The sequence below is a fragment of the Gopherus evgoodei genome, chromosome 2 (genome assembly GCF_007399415.2).
Source record: "Gopherus evgoodei ecotype Sinaloan lineage chromosome 2, rGopEvg1_v1.p, whole genome shotgun sequence".
NCBI lineage: Eukaryota > Metazoa > Chordata > Testudines > Testudinidae > Gopherus > Gopherus evgoodei.
The window spans coordinates 33,704,358-33,722,690 of NC_044323.1; the positions used below are offsets into that span (position 1 = coordinate 33,704,358).

Sequence of the window (18,333 nt, forward strand, 5' to 3'; positions counted from 1 at the left end):
GCCCATCACAGCAGCCAAAAAATCACTAGACATCAGAAGGAGTTGGTTGCGTCACTTTCCCCAGCCATGCCCCTCTGCTGAGAGGTTGTTCAGAAGGGGACCAAGCAGGGGTGTTCTGCTGGCCCTATGCCATCTTAGAGATTCCCCCTACATCTGGGTAACTCCCGAGAAGCTAGTTATACCTGCATTCTGACAGCTTAAAGCAGAAGTAACATAAGCCCAAATCAGAGCCAAAACACCTGCATCTCCACTCCCTTGCATACTGGGCTAGGTCCTCAGATGTATCAGAGCTTCTCATGCTTTGCAAGGACTAAGAGGGGGTAATCTGGAGTGGATCTTGCACCCATTTGAATTTCACCCTACAAGTAGAAAATTCTTTAGTGGAGCTTTAATACTTGTAGTGATGGGCATCATCATTTTCCTGGAAAGAGATGTATTCTGTAAATCCTGCTAGTGAACAGCCTATGGAGACTGGTTCATTCCAGGAACATTGCACGGATTGCCTCATGCCTTTTTGTAAAACTGGACCAAAGTTCTTTTACAGCCTATTTAAAAAACCTGCTGAAATAAGATTACTTTGGCCTTCTCGACACAGATGTATTTTTAAAAAAACTGCATATTTTGCATTTTTTAAATTAAATTGAACATATTTTAAAACCTTTTACATTGGCACAACCACATCAGCCAGTTCTCCTGCAGCCCCTTACCTTCTGTGATTAGTAGAAATAATTTTCTGCAAAGTATAAAATGTTATCTTTGGAGCTGCTAAGCTGTCAAAATGAACAATGCCAGTCTATTTGTAGATAAAGGCAGACGCGTTCCTGTTTGGCATACAAAATGCAATTCTAGATTCATGCGTACAGCTGTAAAATGACACATTAAACAAGTGATGTTGAAGAAAATGTGTACAATTATCATTTAAATCATCATAGTAATTATATAAATCTAAATGTCATCTGATTTAAAGACAAGCAAAGGGTCGGCAATCATTGCCATCCACTGATTAATGCCTCTATTGGGGACAGAACAGCAAGGGAGCCACTCAGTGTGAAAACTGCACTAAATAAAAATAAAATCATTGCTTCAAAATGAGTAGGAAAGAAGATGGCAAGGCTTCTTTCCGTATCATAAACAGTATATCACTTAATGATAGACCATATAAGTCTGGCCTAGTTAGCCATACTATAGATAGCTTAGTTTATTGGCTCCGATTTTTTTTCTAGAGCTGCCCATGATTTTTATGAGGAAAAATTCTGAATTCAGTGTTAGAGATTGTTCCTAGATAACTGACGCTTGTGTGCAGTATCTTAGTTCTGTGAACATGAAGGTCACTACACACCAGAATGGTACACAATAATTCAACAAAAGAAGCAGGTGAAATAGAAGTACATTTCTTACTAATCTACAGTGCATTTTTAAATACAGTACATTCAGAAAGAGAAAGTGCAAACCAATTGGTAATGTTTTGTATACAGTAAGTATTAAATGGAAGCCCATATTTCCCATATGTATTCTGCATGTCCATTTCAGATAATATGCAGCTATAGTAAATGAACACTTACTGGGATGTACAGGGCTATTGTTAAGATACATATCTTACTGAAGCTAGTTCTGCTATGCCTAGATTCAAACTATTTGACTTTCAAGCTTTGTAATTACTCCAGTATTTTCTCTTATTTTAATATATTGCACGCTCCTGTTTATGCCCATCTGATACAGGAGTTTTGCTTGGTGTACAGAACAGGATTCCCAGTCCGCATAAAAACATTCCCCAAGCAAATCTGAACCCCCTCCCTGCTCTTCTCTTCATCACTATTCAAATGTAGCATTAATCATCCTTTAACAAACGTTCTAAGAACTGATGAGGGTTAATTCTCCTTCATGATTGGAGCAGTATTGCATGGGTGGAGCCCAGCTGGGCTGTGGAACTCCAGATGGGCTTCACACCAAAACCACATCAGGGTCTGGAGAATTAATAGAATTTCATACATAATGGGTGAATAGAACTCCTGACTCCATGGTCCCAGCTTTAGCCCAGTCAAGCTTCCTTTACGCTTATAAAACCACTCTTTGACAGTTCATTGTCTGGCAGAAGCTATCTTTGTTAGCTTTATTATGATAAGTAGCATCACTTAAGTAGGAACTGCTAATTAGTAGAAACTGCTAGTGTCAACTACACAGAACGTGCAAGTTTAGCATATACAACTGAACCTCTGAGTTACGAACACCACAGTTACGAACTGACCAGTCAACCACACACGGCATTTCAAACCAGAAATATGCAGTCAGACAGCAGCAGAAAGAAAGAAAAAGCAAATACTGTACTGTGTTAAATGTAAACTACTAAAAATAAAGGGAAAGTTAAAAAAAAAAAGATTTGACAAGGTAAGGAAACTGTTTCAGTGCTTGTTTCATTTAAATTGAGATGGTTAAAAGCAGCATTTTTCTTCTGCATAGTAAAATTTCAAAGCTGTATTAAGTCAATCTTTTGTTGTAAACTTTTGAAAGAACGATCATAGCGTTTTGTTCAGAGTTATGAACATTTCAGAGTTATGACTACAAAAGTAATTTTCCTTCTTTGGTATTCACCCCTTCTTGTCAACTGTTGAGAATAGGACACGTCCATCTTAACTGAATTGGCCTTATTACCCCCCACTTGGTAAGGCAACTCCCATCGTTTCATGTGCTGTAATATTTATACTGCTCACTGTATTTTTCACTCCATACATCTGATGAAGTGGGTTTTAGCCCACGAAACCTTATGCCCAAATAAATTTGTTAGTCTCTAAGGTGCCACAAGGACTCCTTGTTGCTTTTTCTCCATTCCCAAGGTGTTTGTAAATCTGAGGTTGTATAGTACAAACAAACACTGCCAAACTTGGACCTAGTGCAAGTGGTTGCAATGCCAGTCAAGTTGCCCTCTTACTCCAGGCATTAATTTCACCCAGGATAGGTGCTTAGAGGGGGAGGGATAGGTCAGTGGTTTGAGCATTGGCCTGCCAAACCCAGGGTTGGGAGCTCAATACTTGAGAGGGCCACTTAAGGATCTGGGGCAAAAGCAGTATTGGGTTCTGCAAGTGAAGGCAGGGGGATGGACTACATGACCTTTCAGGGTCCCTTCCAGTTCTAAGAAATAGGATATCTCCATTCATTAATTTATTTATTATATAAAATAAACAAAATTGCACACAAAGATAATTTCAATTACTGTAGCATTAGGGAAAGCAGTAACATATCTACCTACAATGCAAAACATGTTTTGTGCAATATGTTGTTCTGGTAATCAATAACATCCTGGGGAGTCAGCTGACGCACATCCTCTCAGAGAAACACTTCTCAATATGCTGCATGACTGTCCTCAGTCAAAGGAGGTACTTGTTTTACAATCCGCAGATATACTTTTTAGTTCCTAGGAGTTTGCTCTCTCCTCTCAGTGATCTCCACACCATATTAGGTTAATCTTTTGTAAAATAAATTAAAAAAAAATTTTTCTTAAAAAACCCCACAACCAAATGGCAAAGATTCCAAGGCTACAAGCATGGGTGGCAGGTATCAAAGGCCAGGACAGGCTAAGCCTCCCCTAACTCAGCCCAGGGCCTGCCCAGGTTCCACCTGAGACCTCACTTTCCTCTCCCTTTCCCCTGAAGCCAGCAGGGCCACAGTTCCAGCTGGTGGCTTGGAACTCAGGCCTACCAGTGGCTCGGCCCAGGGGTTGGGCTAGTGGCTGGGGCTGACTGGTGATCTGGTGCTCGGGCTGGGGCTCCTCTGGTAGTGTGCGTGGGAGCCTTGGGGCTCCTCTGGCCATGGTGGGGAGAAGTAGCAGAGTCAGTGGGTTAGGCTCCCCAAAGGAGGGTTTCACCTGCCACCCATGGCTACAAGTTCATAATGATGGGCGGGACCTGGGGTGAAATAGACCAGGAATGCACCAGCAGTGGGAGAGGGTTGAGTTGCAGCAGCTGAGCAGCTCTATACTGTACCAGGATTCTCATAGATAGGGAGAATCCTACACTGGCTGGAGTCACCAGCTTTAAGACAGTTTTGTGACCCATAACAAAGCTACCTTAATGGCCCAGAGAACTGAGCCCTAAATTCATAGCTTTGATCAAAGCGTTGTGTGGTTGTGGGTGGTTAGCACTTAGAGGTGGGTAACTTGTAAAGCAATTTTCAAACTTCTTTTATTGGGAAATAGTCACTGTCTTCCAATCCTGTTGATTGAGAGATTGGGGAAGGAGGGGGGTATAGTTTGTTTAGAAACCCTCTAGGAGAAAGTGGCAGGAGATTGGTTTGCTGGGGTTTTTCTTTAAAGGAGCAGAACATTAACTGACATGTTAGTCAGCTGACTAGGAGTTTATAGGCTAGAATGATCATTTGGTCTGACATGGTAGAAAATACGGTTTCATGTTTGATTAGGCTTAAGGGGCTGTCAGGAGAGCAACGGTGGCTGCCCTTTGCTTTACAGGTTAATACTCTTATACTGTTCTTAGTAAGCTTGTGTTCATTTTCCCAATTTTGCCCTTGAACTGCATCCACTTTAAATAGTAACTCCTCTCCACATGCTGGACTCACCTTGCCTATTTGCTGACCTTAGCAATTTAATCAAAATCCAAGCACTAGAAATCAAACTTCTTTTAGAATCTGACCGTTCTTCTAGAGAATTTGCATGAATCCTCTTGGAAAGGGCACAGCTTGACTATAAAGTATAAGCTTCTGTATGTTTATGACCATGAGCTTACAGGGCATTTATACCATTTTTGCTGTGTCTTGAATGTTCGAAAGGTATGTCTGGCACCTTTCCAAAGGCAGTTAATTGTGCCTTAGTCAAACACACAAGCAAATAAACAAAAAAAGCTTTTATACTTTAAGTAAAAATAAAATAAAATTATGTTTTGTTTATGGATCAGAGCTCTCAGATATATTATTCCTCAAACTACCATATTTGGTGCACAAAAGCATCAAATGCTGGCATGTTAGAGATGCCCACATTTGTCTGGAAGGTAGATAGAGGAAATAAAGCCTTGTTTTGTTAAAAACCACGGTACATTTTTTTGTGAGAAACAGATTTAATTTTATTTGGTAAAGGGCAAAATCATGGTCCTGATAAAATTAAATGGGACTTTTGCCTTTGACTTCAATAGCACCAGGATCTGACTCAAAGAAATGTGTGACATTCTTTGCTCCATGTTCAGAAGGAGGTGATGTAATACTTTTCACCCATTATGCCTTAGAAAAAACATGGCATTTAAAGGGAAAGTAGAGGCACAGATAAGGGCTGCATTATGAGGTTGTATGGACAGAAACACAGGCTGGGCACGGGAAGTTTTTCAAAGGAACAAAGGGGAGTTAAGTGCCAAGCTCCTATTGACTTTCAATGGGAATTGGGTGCCTAACTCCCCCTTAAAAGTCTCCTTCTGGACCTGTATCAGGTGTTAAGTATTGTAATTTTATTAGCTTCAGTGTAGCTACTCCAGATTTACACGAGTGTAATTGGATAGAATTTGGCCCATTTTGTAATTAGCAGAAAGAGATTGGCATATACTTCCACCTGGGTTCACTTGAGTTTTTATCACTTTTAAATAAGATCTTTTTCTAATTGGCAAAAGAGGTCTTGTATTTCCCTCTCCCTGCCTCTCTTATCTATGTTCTGTAGGGAAATGTTTAAGAAGCATTTGCTATTTTCCAAAGAATGAGCCTTTAATACTATATTATATAAGGAATTAGCCTCATACTGTCAAAAAAAATCAGTAAAATGTAATAAAGAATTCAGCATAAACCTGCTAATGATTAACATGTCTAAAATGAAAGTCCTGCCAAAATCCTGGAATGGAATTTTCCATCTGATGTTTGCTCTCTCTTGCAGAAGTCAGTTGTAGAAGCATGCTGCCATGAAGAACTGGGGATTAACAAGGAGTAGCCTTTACACTTTCAAGGCCTGACTCTAATACACACTGAGGTCCCTTTATTTCACTCTGGCAGTGTGAAAGGCCCTTAAAATGGGGGTAAAGTACATGCACATGTACTTTAAGGCCCCTTTCACATTGCCAAAGGTATGTAAAGGGGCCTAGGTGTATATGAGACTCATCTTCACAATATTATAGTGACAACAATGTAGTATGTTTTGACCACTGAAGGGCAAATTCTAAGCTTGGGCTACGGTCTGGCCACTTGATACACCCGGATTAGAGGAAACCTTCCCACCAGGCTGGGGAACTACTGAGCAAAGCCAACCCTAACCCAGAAGACAAGAGTAGTCTCTACAGCTTCATACGCACCTCTCCATGTTGGGCAGGTCCTGGTGATCTGCATAGCAATCACACCCTTGACCTTCACCCTGGCCCATCCATTGTCTACCCCTCTCTGTCCCACATGGGCTAGTATTCAGGGAGCCCTCTGAGGACCAGAGATTCATGGTGTGCTGAGGGTATGTAACCACTGTGCCTCCCCCAAAGGCTGCCTCCTGTTGCACAGCAGAGCTGCACCAGTTATCATGCAACTGTAACTGATATGGGATTCAATTAATAAATAATTAAAGGGGAGGAATATAATTAATGCCAGTCCACATGGTTTCATGGAAAATAGGGCTTGTCAGACAAATATGATTATATTCTTTGATGAGGCAACAAGTTTGGTACAGGTAACTTTGTAGATGTAATAGACTTTGCTGAGGCTTTTGACTTAGTACCACATGACATTATGTGACAAATTAGCACTATACAATCTCAACAGAGCACCTGATCAGTGGATTTGGAACTGGCTAGCTGACTGCTCACAAATCTCAATGAAGAACCATCATTGAATGGGAGAGTCCACAGGGATCAATTCTAGGCCTGATGATATTCAACATTTTTATCAATGATTCTGGAAGTAAACATAAACTAACTGCTGATAAAATCTACAGATGAAACAAAGACGGTGGAGTGATACATAACGATGAGAACAAGGAATTCACTCTTAGTGAGCTAGATCACCTCGTAGCTGAGCTCATTCCACCAATATACATTAACATAATCAAATGTAAGGTCGTACATCTAGGAACAAGGAAGGGAGGTCATACTTACAGAATGGGGGACTGTCTCCTGGAAAGCTGTGACTCTTGTAAAGGAGCTAAAGGTCATAGTGGACAACATGAGTTCTCAGTGTGAAGCTGTGGCAAAAAGGGCTAATGGAGAGGTTCTCAAACTGGGGGTCAGGACCCCTCGGGGGTCGCAAGGTTATTACACGGGGGGGTTGCAAGCTGCCAGCCTCCACCCCAAACCCCGCTTTACTTCCAGCATTTATAATGGTGTTAAATATATTTTAAAGTATTTTTAATTTATAAGGGGGGTCACACTCAGACGCTTGCTATGTGAAAGGGGTCACCAGTACAAAAGTTTGAGAACCACTGGGCTAATGTAATCCTTGGATGTATAAATAGGGGAGTAGGAACTGATTTTACCTCTGGATATGGTATTGGGGAGACCGATACTGGAAAAAAGCAACCAGTTCTGGTGTCTACATTTTTAAAAGGATGTTGAAATATTAGAGAGGGAACAGAAGAGCCACCAAAATGAGTCGAGAGCTGGAGAAAATGCCCTACAGTGAGGAAGGTCAGGAGTTGACTTGATCATGGTATATAAGTACCTTAAATGGGGAGAAAATACTGGGTACTAAAGGGCTTTATAATCTAATAGAGAAAGGTATATCAAGAGCCAATGGCTGGAAGCTGAAGCTGAAGTCAGAAGCCAGAAAAATTCTCAAATTCTCATTACAAACAAGACACTTATTTTTAACAGTGAAGGTGAACAACCATTGGAACAAACTACCAAGGGAAGTGATGGATTCTCCATCTCTTGATGACATCACATCAAAACTGGATACCTTTCTGGAAGATGCTTTGGTCAAATACAGGTTATTGGGCGCAATGCTGGGGAAATGGGGCAAAGTTTTGTGGCCTGTGTTATATACAGGAGGTCCAAATAGATGGTCTAGTGGTCCCTTGGAACCTTAAAATCTATGACTATGAATCGTCATGGAACCCTCTGTGGCTGCAAGACTTGCCCCTGAGGGACATTAATGTTATTGATAAACATGAAGGTTGAATATTACCTGATTGACACACATGAGGAGAAAGTCGACCATTTGTTTGTTTATCTTTGGACAGCATCACAGGCCTCAGCTGATGCGACAAAATCATTTCATTCAACTTTTGCTGCAGTGCCAAATAGTCTTCGGACAATTTTGATATCTAAAAAAAAATAATACAAGATAGAGATCTCCATGTTTCCAGGTAAATCATGGGTAAGAAACTGCAGATGGGACAATAAGATAAACAGAGATTGGACAAACTGCTTTTATGCAATACACTGCTTTTTTGAAAGCATGAAATAATTCCATCAAAGCACTGTAACAAACACTGCACATGCAATAATAATTGATCCTGCAAACTGCTCCGTAGAGGTTCACATCTGTGTCCATGCAGAGCCCCTTTGAAGTCAATTAGAGCAGGGTTCCAACTGTGCAGAGCATGTACTAGGAATGGGTATGATAACCTTATTCAGCAAGGTGGTTAAGCATGTGCATAACTTTAAACAGGCAAGTAAGGACTTCAGTACTCTGCTGAGTCAGGGCCTTAGTTAGCAAATGTCAGCATTTCAAAACAACACTTATCTTAACTGGGGCTTCTGGTTTTAGGTTAAAAGGGACAACCCTGACAGTCTCCCCTCACCCCCAACCCTGACAGTCTCTCCACTTGTAGCACGAATTGTAGATTTTTATAAAATATCCATTAAAATACCTGAATTTTACTGAGTGAAATCCTGGTCTCACTGAAATCAACAGGAGCTTTGCCATTAAATTCCACGGGGCCAGAAGTTCATCCACAACATTTTCAGTGAAATGTATTTGTATCAAACTATGCTGCTTTGCTGAAGCTGAACCATTTTGTGCCAATCTAGTGATTTCAGACATTTTCAACAGGAAGCTTTCTGAGGTTCAGGGTGGGCTCTGGTCACTTTTGACCAGAGAGAGTGACCTGAATAAAAAAAAACCCTACCCCTTTTGATCCAAAACTGGATGTTTTGATACAGTTCGTTTCATGAAAATGTCCAAAATGGTTTGTTTTTTCCCCAATGCAGAACAAAACCAAATTCCAAAATCTTGGAAGTTGTCACGAAACGGAATTGTCATGCTCTGGCCAGCTCTAGTGTACACCATTGGAAAGTATTTGCAGAAGGAACTAGTGAACCCTAAGGATCCCTTGCATTCTGTGGGAACTCATCTATGCAAGAACAGGGCTCGGAAGGGGGAACATTTTTTATATAATTTAAGGAAAACAAATTTTAAACAGATTTACCCTCCTCCCCACACACACCACACACACACACACACACACACACAATTCAACTACTAAGTGAGAATTGGATTTGCCAAAAAACCCTGCCAAGCTTCAGAATAAATTAATATCAAAATCTGTATAAACCCAACTCTTCAGTTCCTGACCAGTGATTTAAATGCCCAGAATAAAGTGATTTAAAATGTTACTTACTGACTGGCCTGAACAGAATGCCCCTTATTACAGTTAATTCCGGTGTTTTGTATGTTATGAAGTAGTATGAGTCAGAGCATCCATTTTCAATGAGCAATCATCTAATGCATTGCTCTTAGCACATTTCCTACAGTTATCAAGAAATATTTAGCTTAATAAGCTTCTTACCTGTCTTGAAAAGGCTGCCAAATCACAAGCCTCTTTTGCTGAGCCATCCTTTAGATTCTTATGGCTCTCGGCCTGAGTATTAGACCTTTCTCTATCTTTTGTTGCCTTGGAATCATTATTTTGAATATGTGCTACTTCAGCTGGCTCTCCACTAGCTCTCTCTTGACCTCTAGTAGGTAATTTCCCTTCTTTTCTGAGTTGCCCCCTTCTTCTGTAACCTCGATAATTACTCTGAATTACCACTGCTGCCTTGTCTTTGTCTTCTGAACCTTGTTTTTCTGGCTCAGCTTGCTTCTGTGAGCCTCTTACTGAATCTTTCCTTATATTTCCTTTATTTTCACCAGGTATTATCCCTTCCTGTGTCAGATGTTTTCTCTCCAAGTGACTGTCATACTTATTCTGAGCAACAACAGACAGCTGGTTTTGCTCTTCTGTGCTGACTGTTTCCTGATGAGTCAGATCTTGGAGGCCTCGTTCTGTCATTTTTTTAGATGACTGCTTCAAAGAGGCTTGTTTTTTGTCTTCCTTTGGATGCTGCCCTGGAGGGTTTTGTTTCATAGAAGCACTCTCTCTTCTTGGAAGCATTTTCCTTTTTTTCTGTAGGTTCTGTCTGTCTGGGTGTCCTGGGTAGCTGCTCTGACTGAAAATAGCTGCCTTACCTTTTCTCTCTGTTTCAGCCTCAGCTTCCTGCGCTACATTTTGAGCTGACTTTACTTCTGGTTTCAAGTTTTCCACTGGAGAAGACACTTGATCTGCTAGTTTTCTGTGTTGCTCCTTTATTTTTTTACGCTCCCTGTAGCCCCTGTAGTTACTCTGAACAATAACAGCTGCTTCCTCTTCAGCTGGAGAAGGAGAGTTTGTCATCACAGCTGGGTTTTCTTTGTTGTCTTGAGGTTGTTCATCTTTTTCTTTTTCATTAATGGAGACTGCATTTTCAATTTGTTCCTTCTTCAGAAGTGGCTCCCTGTATGAGACATATTGGATTTGGGAAATATAGCAGACAGATTACCACCTTACAATTTCCTCCAGCAATGTTTGTGTACTAAACGGCAATTTGATCAATCAAAAATGAAAATAAAACAGCAAGAGCAACTAGCACAGATTAGGAATGGGGAATGAATACACATATTTGTGAACATGAATGATATTCTAAGTCTGGAAGAATATCTCTGTCAAATGGCCCAAGGGCAATGAGGGTGGCAATCTAGATGATAAAAGAGCAGTGATAAAGGTTACAGAAAAAATCTATGATGGAGCAGGGAATTGAACTTTGATCTTCTGAGTCCCAGGACAGCACACTAACCACATCCTTCTACTTCTTTACCAAGCACTGTCTTTACTGGCTGTGAGTGGTCTCCCAAATGGTTTCCTTCTCGTATGGGTAAGACTTCCAAACCTTTCTAGTGCTACCTCCCACTAGGCTCACTCATAATCACACCCCGAAAGCAAAGCCAAAAATGTAAAAAAGAAGTAGGCTTCTTGGGGGGGCATTTCAGAGGATGTATGCCTACTTGGCTGTGTTACACTGAGCAGGCCCAGAACAGCTTGTGAAAATACTGGCCATTCAACACAGCGCGCCTGGAAAGAGTCCTAAACTACTTTCATGAACAGAGTCTGTTTTTATTGTTGGGTACCCATCTCAACAGATGGATAAGAGGAAGTTTCCATGTTTCAGATTGTCAATTTCTTTCCATTTTTACTTTTATTTGATTCAGACAAGAGGTGTATGCAATGTATAGAAATGTCTCAAGAAGAGCTATTCCAAACCCAGACCAGGACCTATCAGTAGTATCAGTTTATATTAAAATCACAGGTGGGCAAAATATTGCCAATTAATTCTTATTTTACCCCATATTTGCCTCTTCTTTCCTGAGGTCACAAAACTTAAGAAAAATGTTTTAAAATAAACAAGCAAACTATACTCCTGATGGAATTCTGTGTCACTGTGCATGTGCAGAATTCATATCCCCCGCAGATTTTCTTTGCTTCCCCACAGAAATATGATTTCTGATGGGGAAGCAAAGGGAAGCCGCAAAAGCAGTGACGTGCTCCTCCCTTGCAGCTCAGGCAGGTTGGTTTGGGTGCCTGGAGTAGCCAGCAGAAACATAGATCACCACTGAGAGGGGGATGGGCAGTCATGCGTGTAAGAGAGAGACACTCTGTCCTGCTCGCGCGCTATTGTGGCACACTCTGCGTGGAGGGCCAAGGCTTCAGGATGTTTCTGAGGAAGTAGAAGGGGGACAAGCTCTATCTCCTCAAGCAGAGCATAATGTATACTCTTGAGGGAATTCTGTACCACTGTGCAGTGCAGAATTTTGCAGAAATTAACGTGTGTGCAGAATTTCTTTTTCCCCACCGAAATGTGCTGCAGTACTACTGCCTGCCACTAGGAGCCACACATAGAAGACACTGCTGGGGGGAGGGAGAGGGAGCTAGAGGGATCTTGGTAGCTGCAGTTCCCAGCATGCCCTGAGGGAAAGAGAGGACAGCACTTAGGAAACTCCATGCAAGCCTGGTACTGAGCATCAGGCTGTTTCTTGCTTTGGATCCTTGGGCTCTGGGGGGGAGAGAGTGCGGGTATCTGGGCTGGAGGGGAGGGGCTGCAGTTGGGCTCTGGTGGGTAGGGGTTTCGGGTGTATTGGCTTGGGGGGGCATGGCTGGGCTCTGTGTGGGAGGGGTTGTCTGGTCTCCCAGCTGGGCTCTGGGGTCAGGGCAGAGAAATAGGAACTGGGCTGTCATAGGGTTTCTTTCACTCTCTACTGGAGGAATTTTTGTGTGTGTCTATATTGTTACAGACATACTTGCTGACAGGTATTTTGAAATAAATTACCAAAATAGTTGAAGCTGGCATGATTATGTAGTGTTATTTTGACAAATAAAATTTGCAGAATATTAAAATATTATATACTGATTTTTTAAATTTTTTGGTGCAGAATGCCCGCAGGAGTAAAACTATTTGTGCTACACAGAAGCATCCAATTCTGCTTCATTTCCAGAGAATATTGCTGATTCTGACAATATGTTTACTGAAGCAGGAGACATTTAAATGATACAACAGTCTATGAGTGTCTATGAGTATCTAACAGAAGGAAAAGATCACTACCTTTTCTTTTTGAAGCTTTTCCTCTTCCTATATCCCCTGTAGTGAGATTGAATTGTTGTCGCTGCTTTGTTTGATGCATCTGTTATTTCTTTCCTTTTCTTTCTGATTAAGTATCCTCTTGCAACTGATACAAATTACAGTACAAAACCATTTTAGACAACACCTAAGCTGTATTTCAAACTTTTAACAGAGTTAAATAACAACAATAAAGAGTTAAATTTCAAAAAGGTGCAGAAGACAGGAACCTGGTAGTAGAGGCAAGGTGCGGAAAAGCTGTGTTTTCAAGTGAGATTTTAAATGTGATGGCAAGTCAGTGAAGAGGAGGGATACAGGAAGTTTATTGAGATGACAGAAGCTACAGAGGAGAATGGTCTCACACCTGCAGTGGTGACATTATGTGAAGGATCATAGAAGGAAGCAATGGTTGAAGAACTAGGGAGTGGGATAGGGAATGGAAGAAGCCAAATTCAGAACTGATATGTAAATTGGTGTAAATTAGACTCCCCAGCACACATTTACTGATGTGTAAGTGCGTGTAATAGGTTCTAAGATGGGGTGAATTACATAGCAAGGAACCAAATTTCAGGTAGGGGTGGCCTTTCTGCCTTATTTACACCCCTGTTAGCTGGTTTAATCATGCCAGTGGGAGAGCTCTCTACCGTCGTTACAGAGCGGCTACACAGGAGACCTTACAGCAGTGCAGCTGCAGGGATACAACTGTGCTGCTGTAAGGTCTGTAGTGTAGACACAGCCTTAGACTTTTGGGGCCTGATTCTCCTCTCGCTTACATAGATGCAAATCAGGAGTAACTCCACTGAAGTCAGAGGAGTTATACCATTGTAAATGCAAGAGTGGACAGCATCTGATCTGTTTCAAGTTACTTAGCTTCACCTGTGAAGTTAGCCCAGATCATTGAGGTAGGATGGAGCATGTCCAAGGATGGTTTTCAAAACAAGGATGGCAATTTTGAACTGGATTTTGAAACAAATGGGGAGCAGAGTCACTAAAAGTGTGAGAGAATGGGCATCATATAATTTTGCTTCTTTTATGCTGAAGGAAGTTGAGCTGAAGCCACACGTCAGGAAGAGAGAGTGGATGCAAAGGAAAATTAAAGATATCATAAGATACAGTGCAATGGTTAATCAACATGAACAAGCTGTTGCCACACTGTGGCGTTTGAGATTCCCTCTGCTGAGGAGTTAATCGGGGCATCTCAGTTATCATCATGTTGGTAAATACTGACTTTCAATGGTGACCTCTTTGGATTTGATTCTGCTCTCAGACCAGTTTTACACTGGTAAAATTCCACTGTCTGCAACTGAGTTACTCCTGAATATACACCACATGAGATCAGTGTCAGGTTGTATACATACACGTGATGGTTATCAAAATAACCAAGAGGGACAGGGTAAATGGAAAAAAGCAAAGGATCAAGAATTGAATCTTGGGAGATGTCACAGCAGAGATGTCTTGGCACAGAGGTAGAGAAGGAACATTTTGATAGGTAGGAACAGAGCCATGACAGAAGACAACCAGAGACATATGCATAGCTATAGATAAAGACTCTTCTCTAAAGTAAATGTTATCTAATGTGTAACAAACATATAGAAAAATGTAAACAATATATACATACAGACAAATATTGTATATATACATTAAATGCAAGCAGATATATAATGTGCACAGAGGTGAAAGTGGGCTCGTATGGCATACGGGTAAGAAGTGGCTGCCAGTATGGACCCCGTACGCAGCTGTCCCAGGGCCTGGCAATTTAGAAATGCCCGGGGCTCCCGGCCGTTGCTACCGCAGACCAGAGTCCCAGGACTTTTACATCACTGCTGGAACCCTGGGAGGTGCAGGCTGGGCAGTGCTGAAGGGCTGGCTGGGGGAGGCTGACCCTCCAGCCCAGCCCCTTTTGCCTGAGGCCCCGACCCTTTTGGGGGCCTGGAGCTAGAACCCCGTACCGTTAAGTCTTTTATATTACTTTCATATATACAGTATTTACAAGCAGAGATAGGTGCATCAGATCGTCGATGCAATCTGATGTAGCTCCACTGCAGTCAATGTAGCTTTATAGCAGCTGAGGATCTGGCCCACTACATTGTGTATAAGCAGATACATAAAATCAGTGCATCAGAAGTCTAGAAAGCTAACAGTCCTTACCTGCTTGAAGTCTGGTAATAAATGTTTCCATTTTGTATTTATTTTTTCCTTTTTCATATTCTTTACGAGCAACAAAGCCCCTGTAAACTAAAAAGAGGTGGGAAAATTTAAGCTCATCCATTAGGTGATATAAAAGAATATGAAAATAAAGCAGCAAAGAGTCCTGTGACACCTCATAGACTAACAGACGTTTTGGAGCATGAGCTTTCGTGGGTGAATACCCACTTGCATCTGACGAAGTGGATATTCACCCACGAAAGCTCATGCTCCAAAATATCTGTTAGTCTATAAGGTGCCACAGGATTCTTTGCTGCTTTTACAGATCCAGACTAACACGGCTACCCCTCTGATATATGAAAATAAAGAATTCTTCAAGGAATTATGGCATCAGAATTAAAGTATTAAAACATCATATTTTTCCAGGACGTTTCTACAAAGAAACACACTTTTGAATTGTCAGTCAGGTTTCCAAATTTATGACAAGGAAGCACAAACTGTATAAAATATGTAAAATCTGGGTCCTCCAGGTCATAGTGTAATTATGGAATCAATTAGTATATAAAACATGTAGATGTTAGAACTGCCAAGAGGATGATGCTCAAAGTTATGCTAAAAGGAGGCTGTTCAATTAGCGATTTCTCAATCAATAGCTTAATTAGTTTTATTATCCAACGTGGTTAATACATTATTTTTTCACTGGTATATTATGTGACATTGTCAGAGTATGCTGGAATTTTAGGAATAAAAATATTACTTATGTATTCACATTCCTTTGTTGTTAAAAATTGCCTTTTAAAAGTAACACTGATAGACAACTATAGTGAAGAGATTATTGTCATAACCTGATTAACCGATATCTTTTCACAAAAATACATAAAGCATCAAACACAGAATGCTTTATCAAATGCAACAGGTTTAAAAGAACAAATGGTAAGAAGCCATATTTCATCCATGTGCACATTTATTCTAAAATGCTGTTGAGCTATTACCTGACTGTATTTTAATAGCACTTTCTTCCCTTTTCTCCTTTAATTTTTTGTATCTCTTTGAACCTAGCCACCCTCTGACATAGGCCTGAATCAAAACAATCCTGTCAACTGTCTCCTTTCTCATTAAATTCAGCTGCTCCACATGATAGTATTTAAGGAACACCTTAAAGAGAGTAAACAAACAATGATACACAGCATTAATTAATATGGCCCAGACAGTCCTCTCACAGTGATTCATACATGTATATTAGTTTATTTAGCATCAACAGGAATTCTGTGTGACCATCAGAGGAAGAACAAAGCCTTTAGTTCCATTGTTTAAATGATCATTTTTGAAGGTGACAAAGCTGAAATAATTCTGTAATTTGAGTTGGTAACACAAGTGGCCAAAACACTTTTATTATTTGTATTTTCATTGGAAGATACTTTAACCTCCTCAGTGTTTTCCTCTGATGCGTATTTCACAAAACTAACTCCAGTGTGCTAATGCTTTTGTCTAGTACCTTAAACCCATTCCATTTATTTATTTTTAAATTTGCATTCAGGGAAGCCTACGCCGTAGAAGAATGACCCCAAAAGCAAGACTGGCGCAAGTGATACAAACATCAGTCCTGATTCTGTCTCACATTGGAGTAACTTAGGAGTAACTCCATTGAAGTTAATGGAGTTGTACTGGTGTAAAACCAGTTGCTGTAGGTAGGAGGAGAATCAGTCCCATTGTATCTATTTTTTCAGGACTTTTCTGTCCTCTCCTCTCTATTCCTTTTGTCATAGTCTTTGTCTGTCAGCTCCTGTTTCAGTTACGTTTGTGTACATCTGGAATAACTCCATATAAGTACATAGTGAGATATAAATTCCCATACCTCTAGTTATTCTCCTTTCCCCATTGGTCCCATCTCAGAACATGAGAGAGGTTGGGCGGGGAGGTGCATCCATGGATCCTTGTCCCAGCCTTCTTTAGAAAAACCTGCCCCAGCAATACCCCTCTGCCTTTGAAGAAAATCTTTCTTCTCCTCTCTGGTAGTCCCATTATGAATCCATATCTGGTTCATTAGACAGGCGTGAACAAGACGAGGTGTGACTATGGAGAAAGGTGCCTCAGACAGGTATCTGCACCTCAGATAGCTTCAGTTTTATGTCTCCTCCTCTCTTTATGTCTCTTTATGTCTCCCCCTCTCTATGTCTGTCCCTCCCCCCCACTACCTTCAAAGAAGGGGAGACTTGAGGCTGAAGTTATTTGAGGTGTGGAGACACCAGTTTTTCTCCTATGGCACCTTCTCTGTATACCAAACTTCCTGTAGTTTGCCAGCAGGGAGGCCCTTTCTGACAAATCAGGCTAGAAAGGCTGAGATGGGAGGGAGTCTGAAAAATTCTACTGGTGCCACGAAGCAATAATGAGGGAGCAGATATTTATCTCCACCCTAATCAGAGGCTACTCAAGACAATCTGTCACGCTACACAAATCTTCAGTGTGCTGCCCCCCTCCTAATAGGCCTAGGGCAGCAGATTTGGCCTGGCTGCCTCTCTGTCATGATAGAGGGGCAGCCAAGCCAAATTTGAATGAGTGGCAGGTAATCCAGCGTAAAGAGTTGCAAAACCACTCAAATTTGCTCCAGACACCCCTCCGTCATGATGGAAAGGTGACTGGCCAAATCTGCCACCCTAGGCGCTGCCTAGTTATAGGTGTGCAAAGTAGATGTGTCGGGGTGCTGCAGCACCCCCACATTTTATGCAGGACTGCTGGCCCTGCACCCTGCTCCCCAGCCGCTGGCTCTATGCATAAAACCTGGGGGTGTTTCCCGCGCCTATGACCTGCTCCTGGCCCTCTGCCCACACTCTGTTCCCCAACCTCTCATCTGACTTGGGGCTTGGGTCCTGGCCGCCGGCACCCCAACTACTAAATATGTTCCAGTGCCACTGGCCTAGTTTGATTATAGCTAGGGTGGCCTCTGTCCATAACCAAATCTTCCCTCACTCTCTACATCTGAGATCATCTGCTGCCAACTCCTCTCCTGGCACTGAGGGACCAGGATTTCAGCCTAATTGTCAATGAGGGGTGTCCAATGAAATAATTTTTTTACCCATGTGGGTCAAAAGTAATTCCAGTAGAGTAACTGAGAGCAGAGTTTGCTTAATATCTTTAAAAACACATAGTGAAATGTATGCAAAGTATCTGAAATATTACTTTGGTTTTTCCGAGAACCCAGTTGTCAAGGCGGGCTTTTTCTAAGATAGCAGCACAAGTTTCAGGGCTGACTGGAGGATCATCATTTGTTTTGTAACAGATGAGGTAATATCTAAGAGACAACAATATGATTATTACAGTAATATGAAATGACTGAAATATGCAGATTCACACTATCATCTAAATGAAACCTAGTTTAAAATGT

General features: G+C 41.3%; 1 protein-coding gene across 2 annotated transcripts in view; it reads right to left on the bottom strand.

The window, feature by feature from the left end:
* MYO3A (myosin IIIA) overlaps nucleotides 1-18,333 on the bottom strand; it is a 205,548-nt gene that overhangs the window by 23,890 nt on the left and 163,325 nt on the right. For both annotated transcript variants that reach the window (XM_030550332.1, XM_030550333.1), the window contains 6 exons: nucleotides 18,129-18,240; nucleotides 15,944-16,106; nucleotides 14,955-15,041; nucleotides 12,792-12,915; nucleotides 9,689-10,652; nucleotides 8,083-8,221 (listed from right to left, as the gene is read on the bottom strand). In XM_030550332.1, the coding sequence (XP_030406192.1) occupies nucleotides 8,083-8,221; nucleotides 9,689-10,652; nucleotides 12,792-12,915; nucleotides 14,955-15,041; nucleotides 15,944-16,106; nucleotides 18,129-18,240 (1,589 nt within the window). The remainder of the gene's footprint in view (nucleotides 1-8,082; nucleotides 8,222-9,688; nucleotides 10,653-12,791; nucleotides 12,916-14,954; nucleotides 15,042-15,943; nucleotides 16,107-18,128; nucleotides 18,241-18,333) is intronic.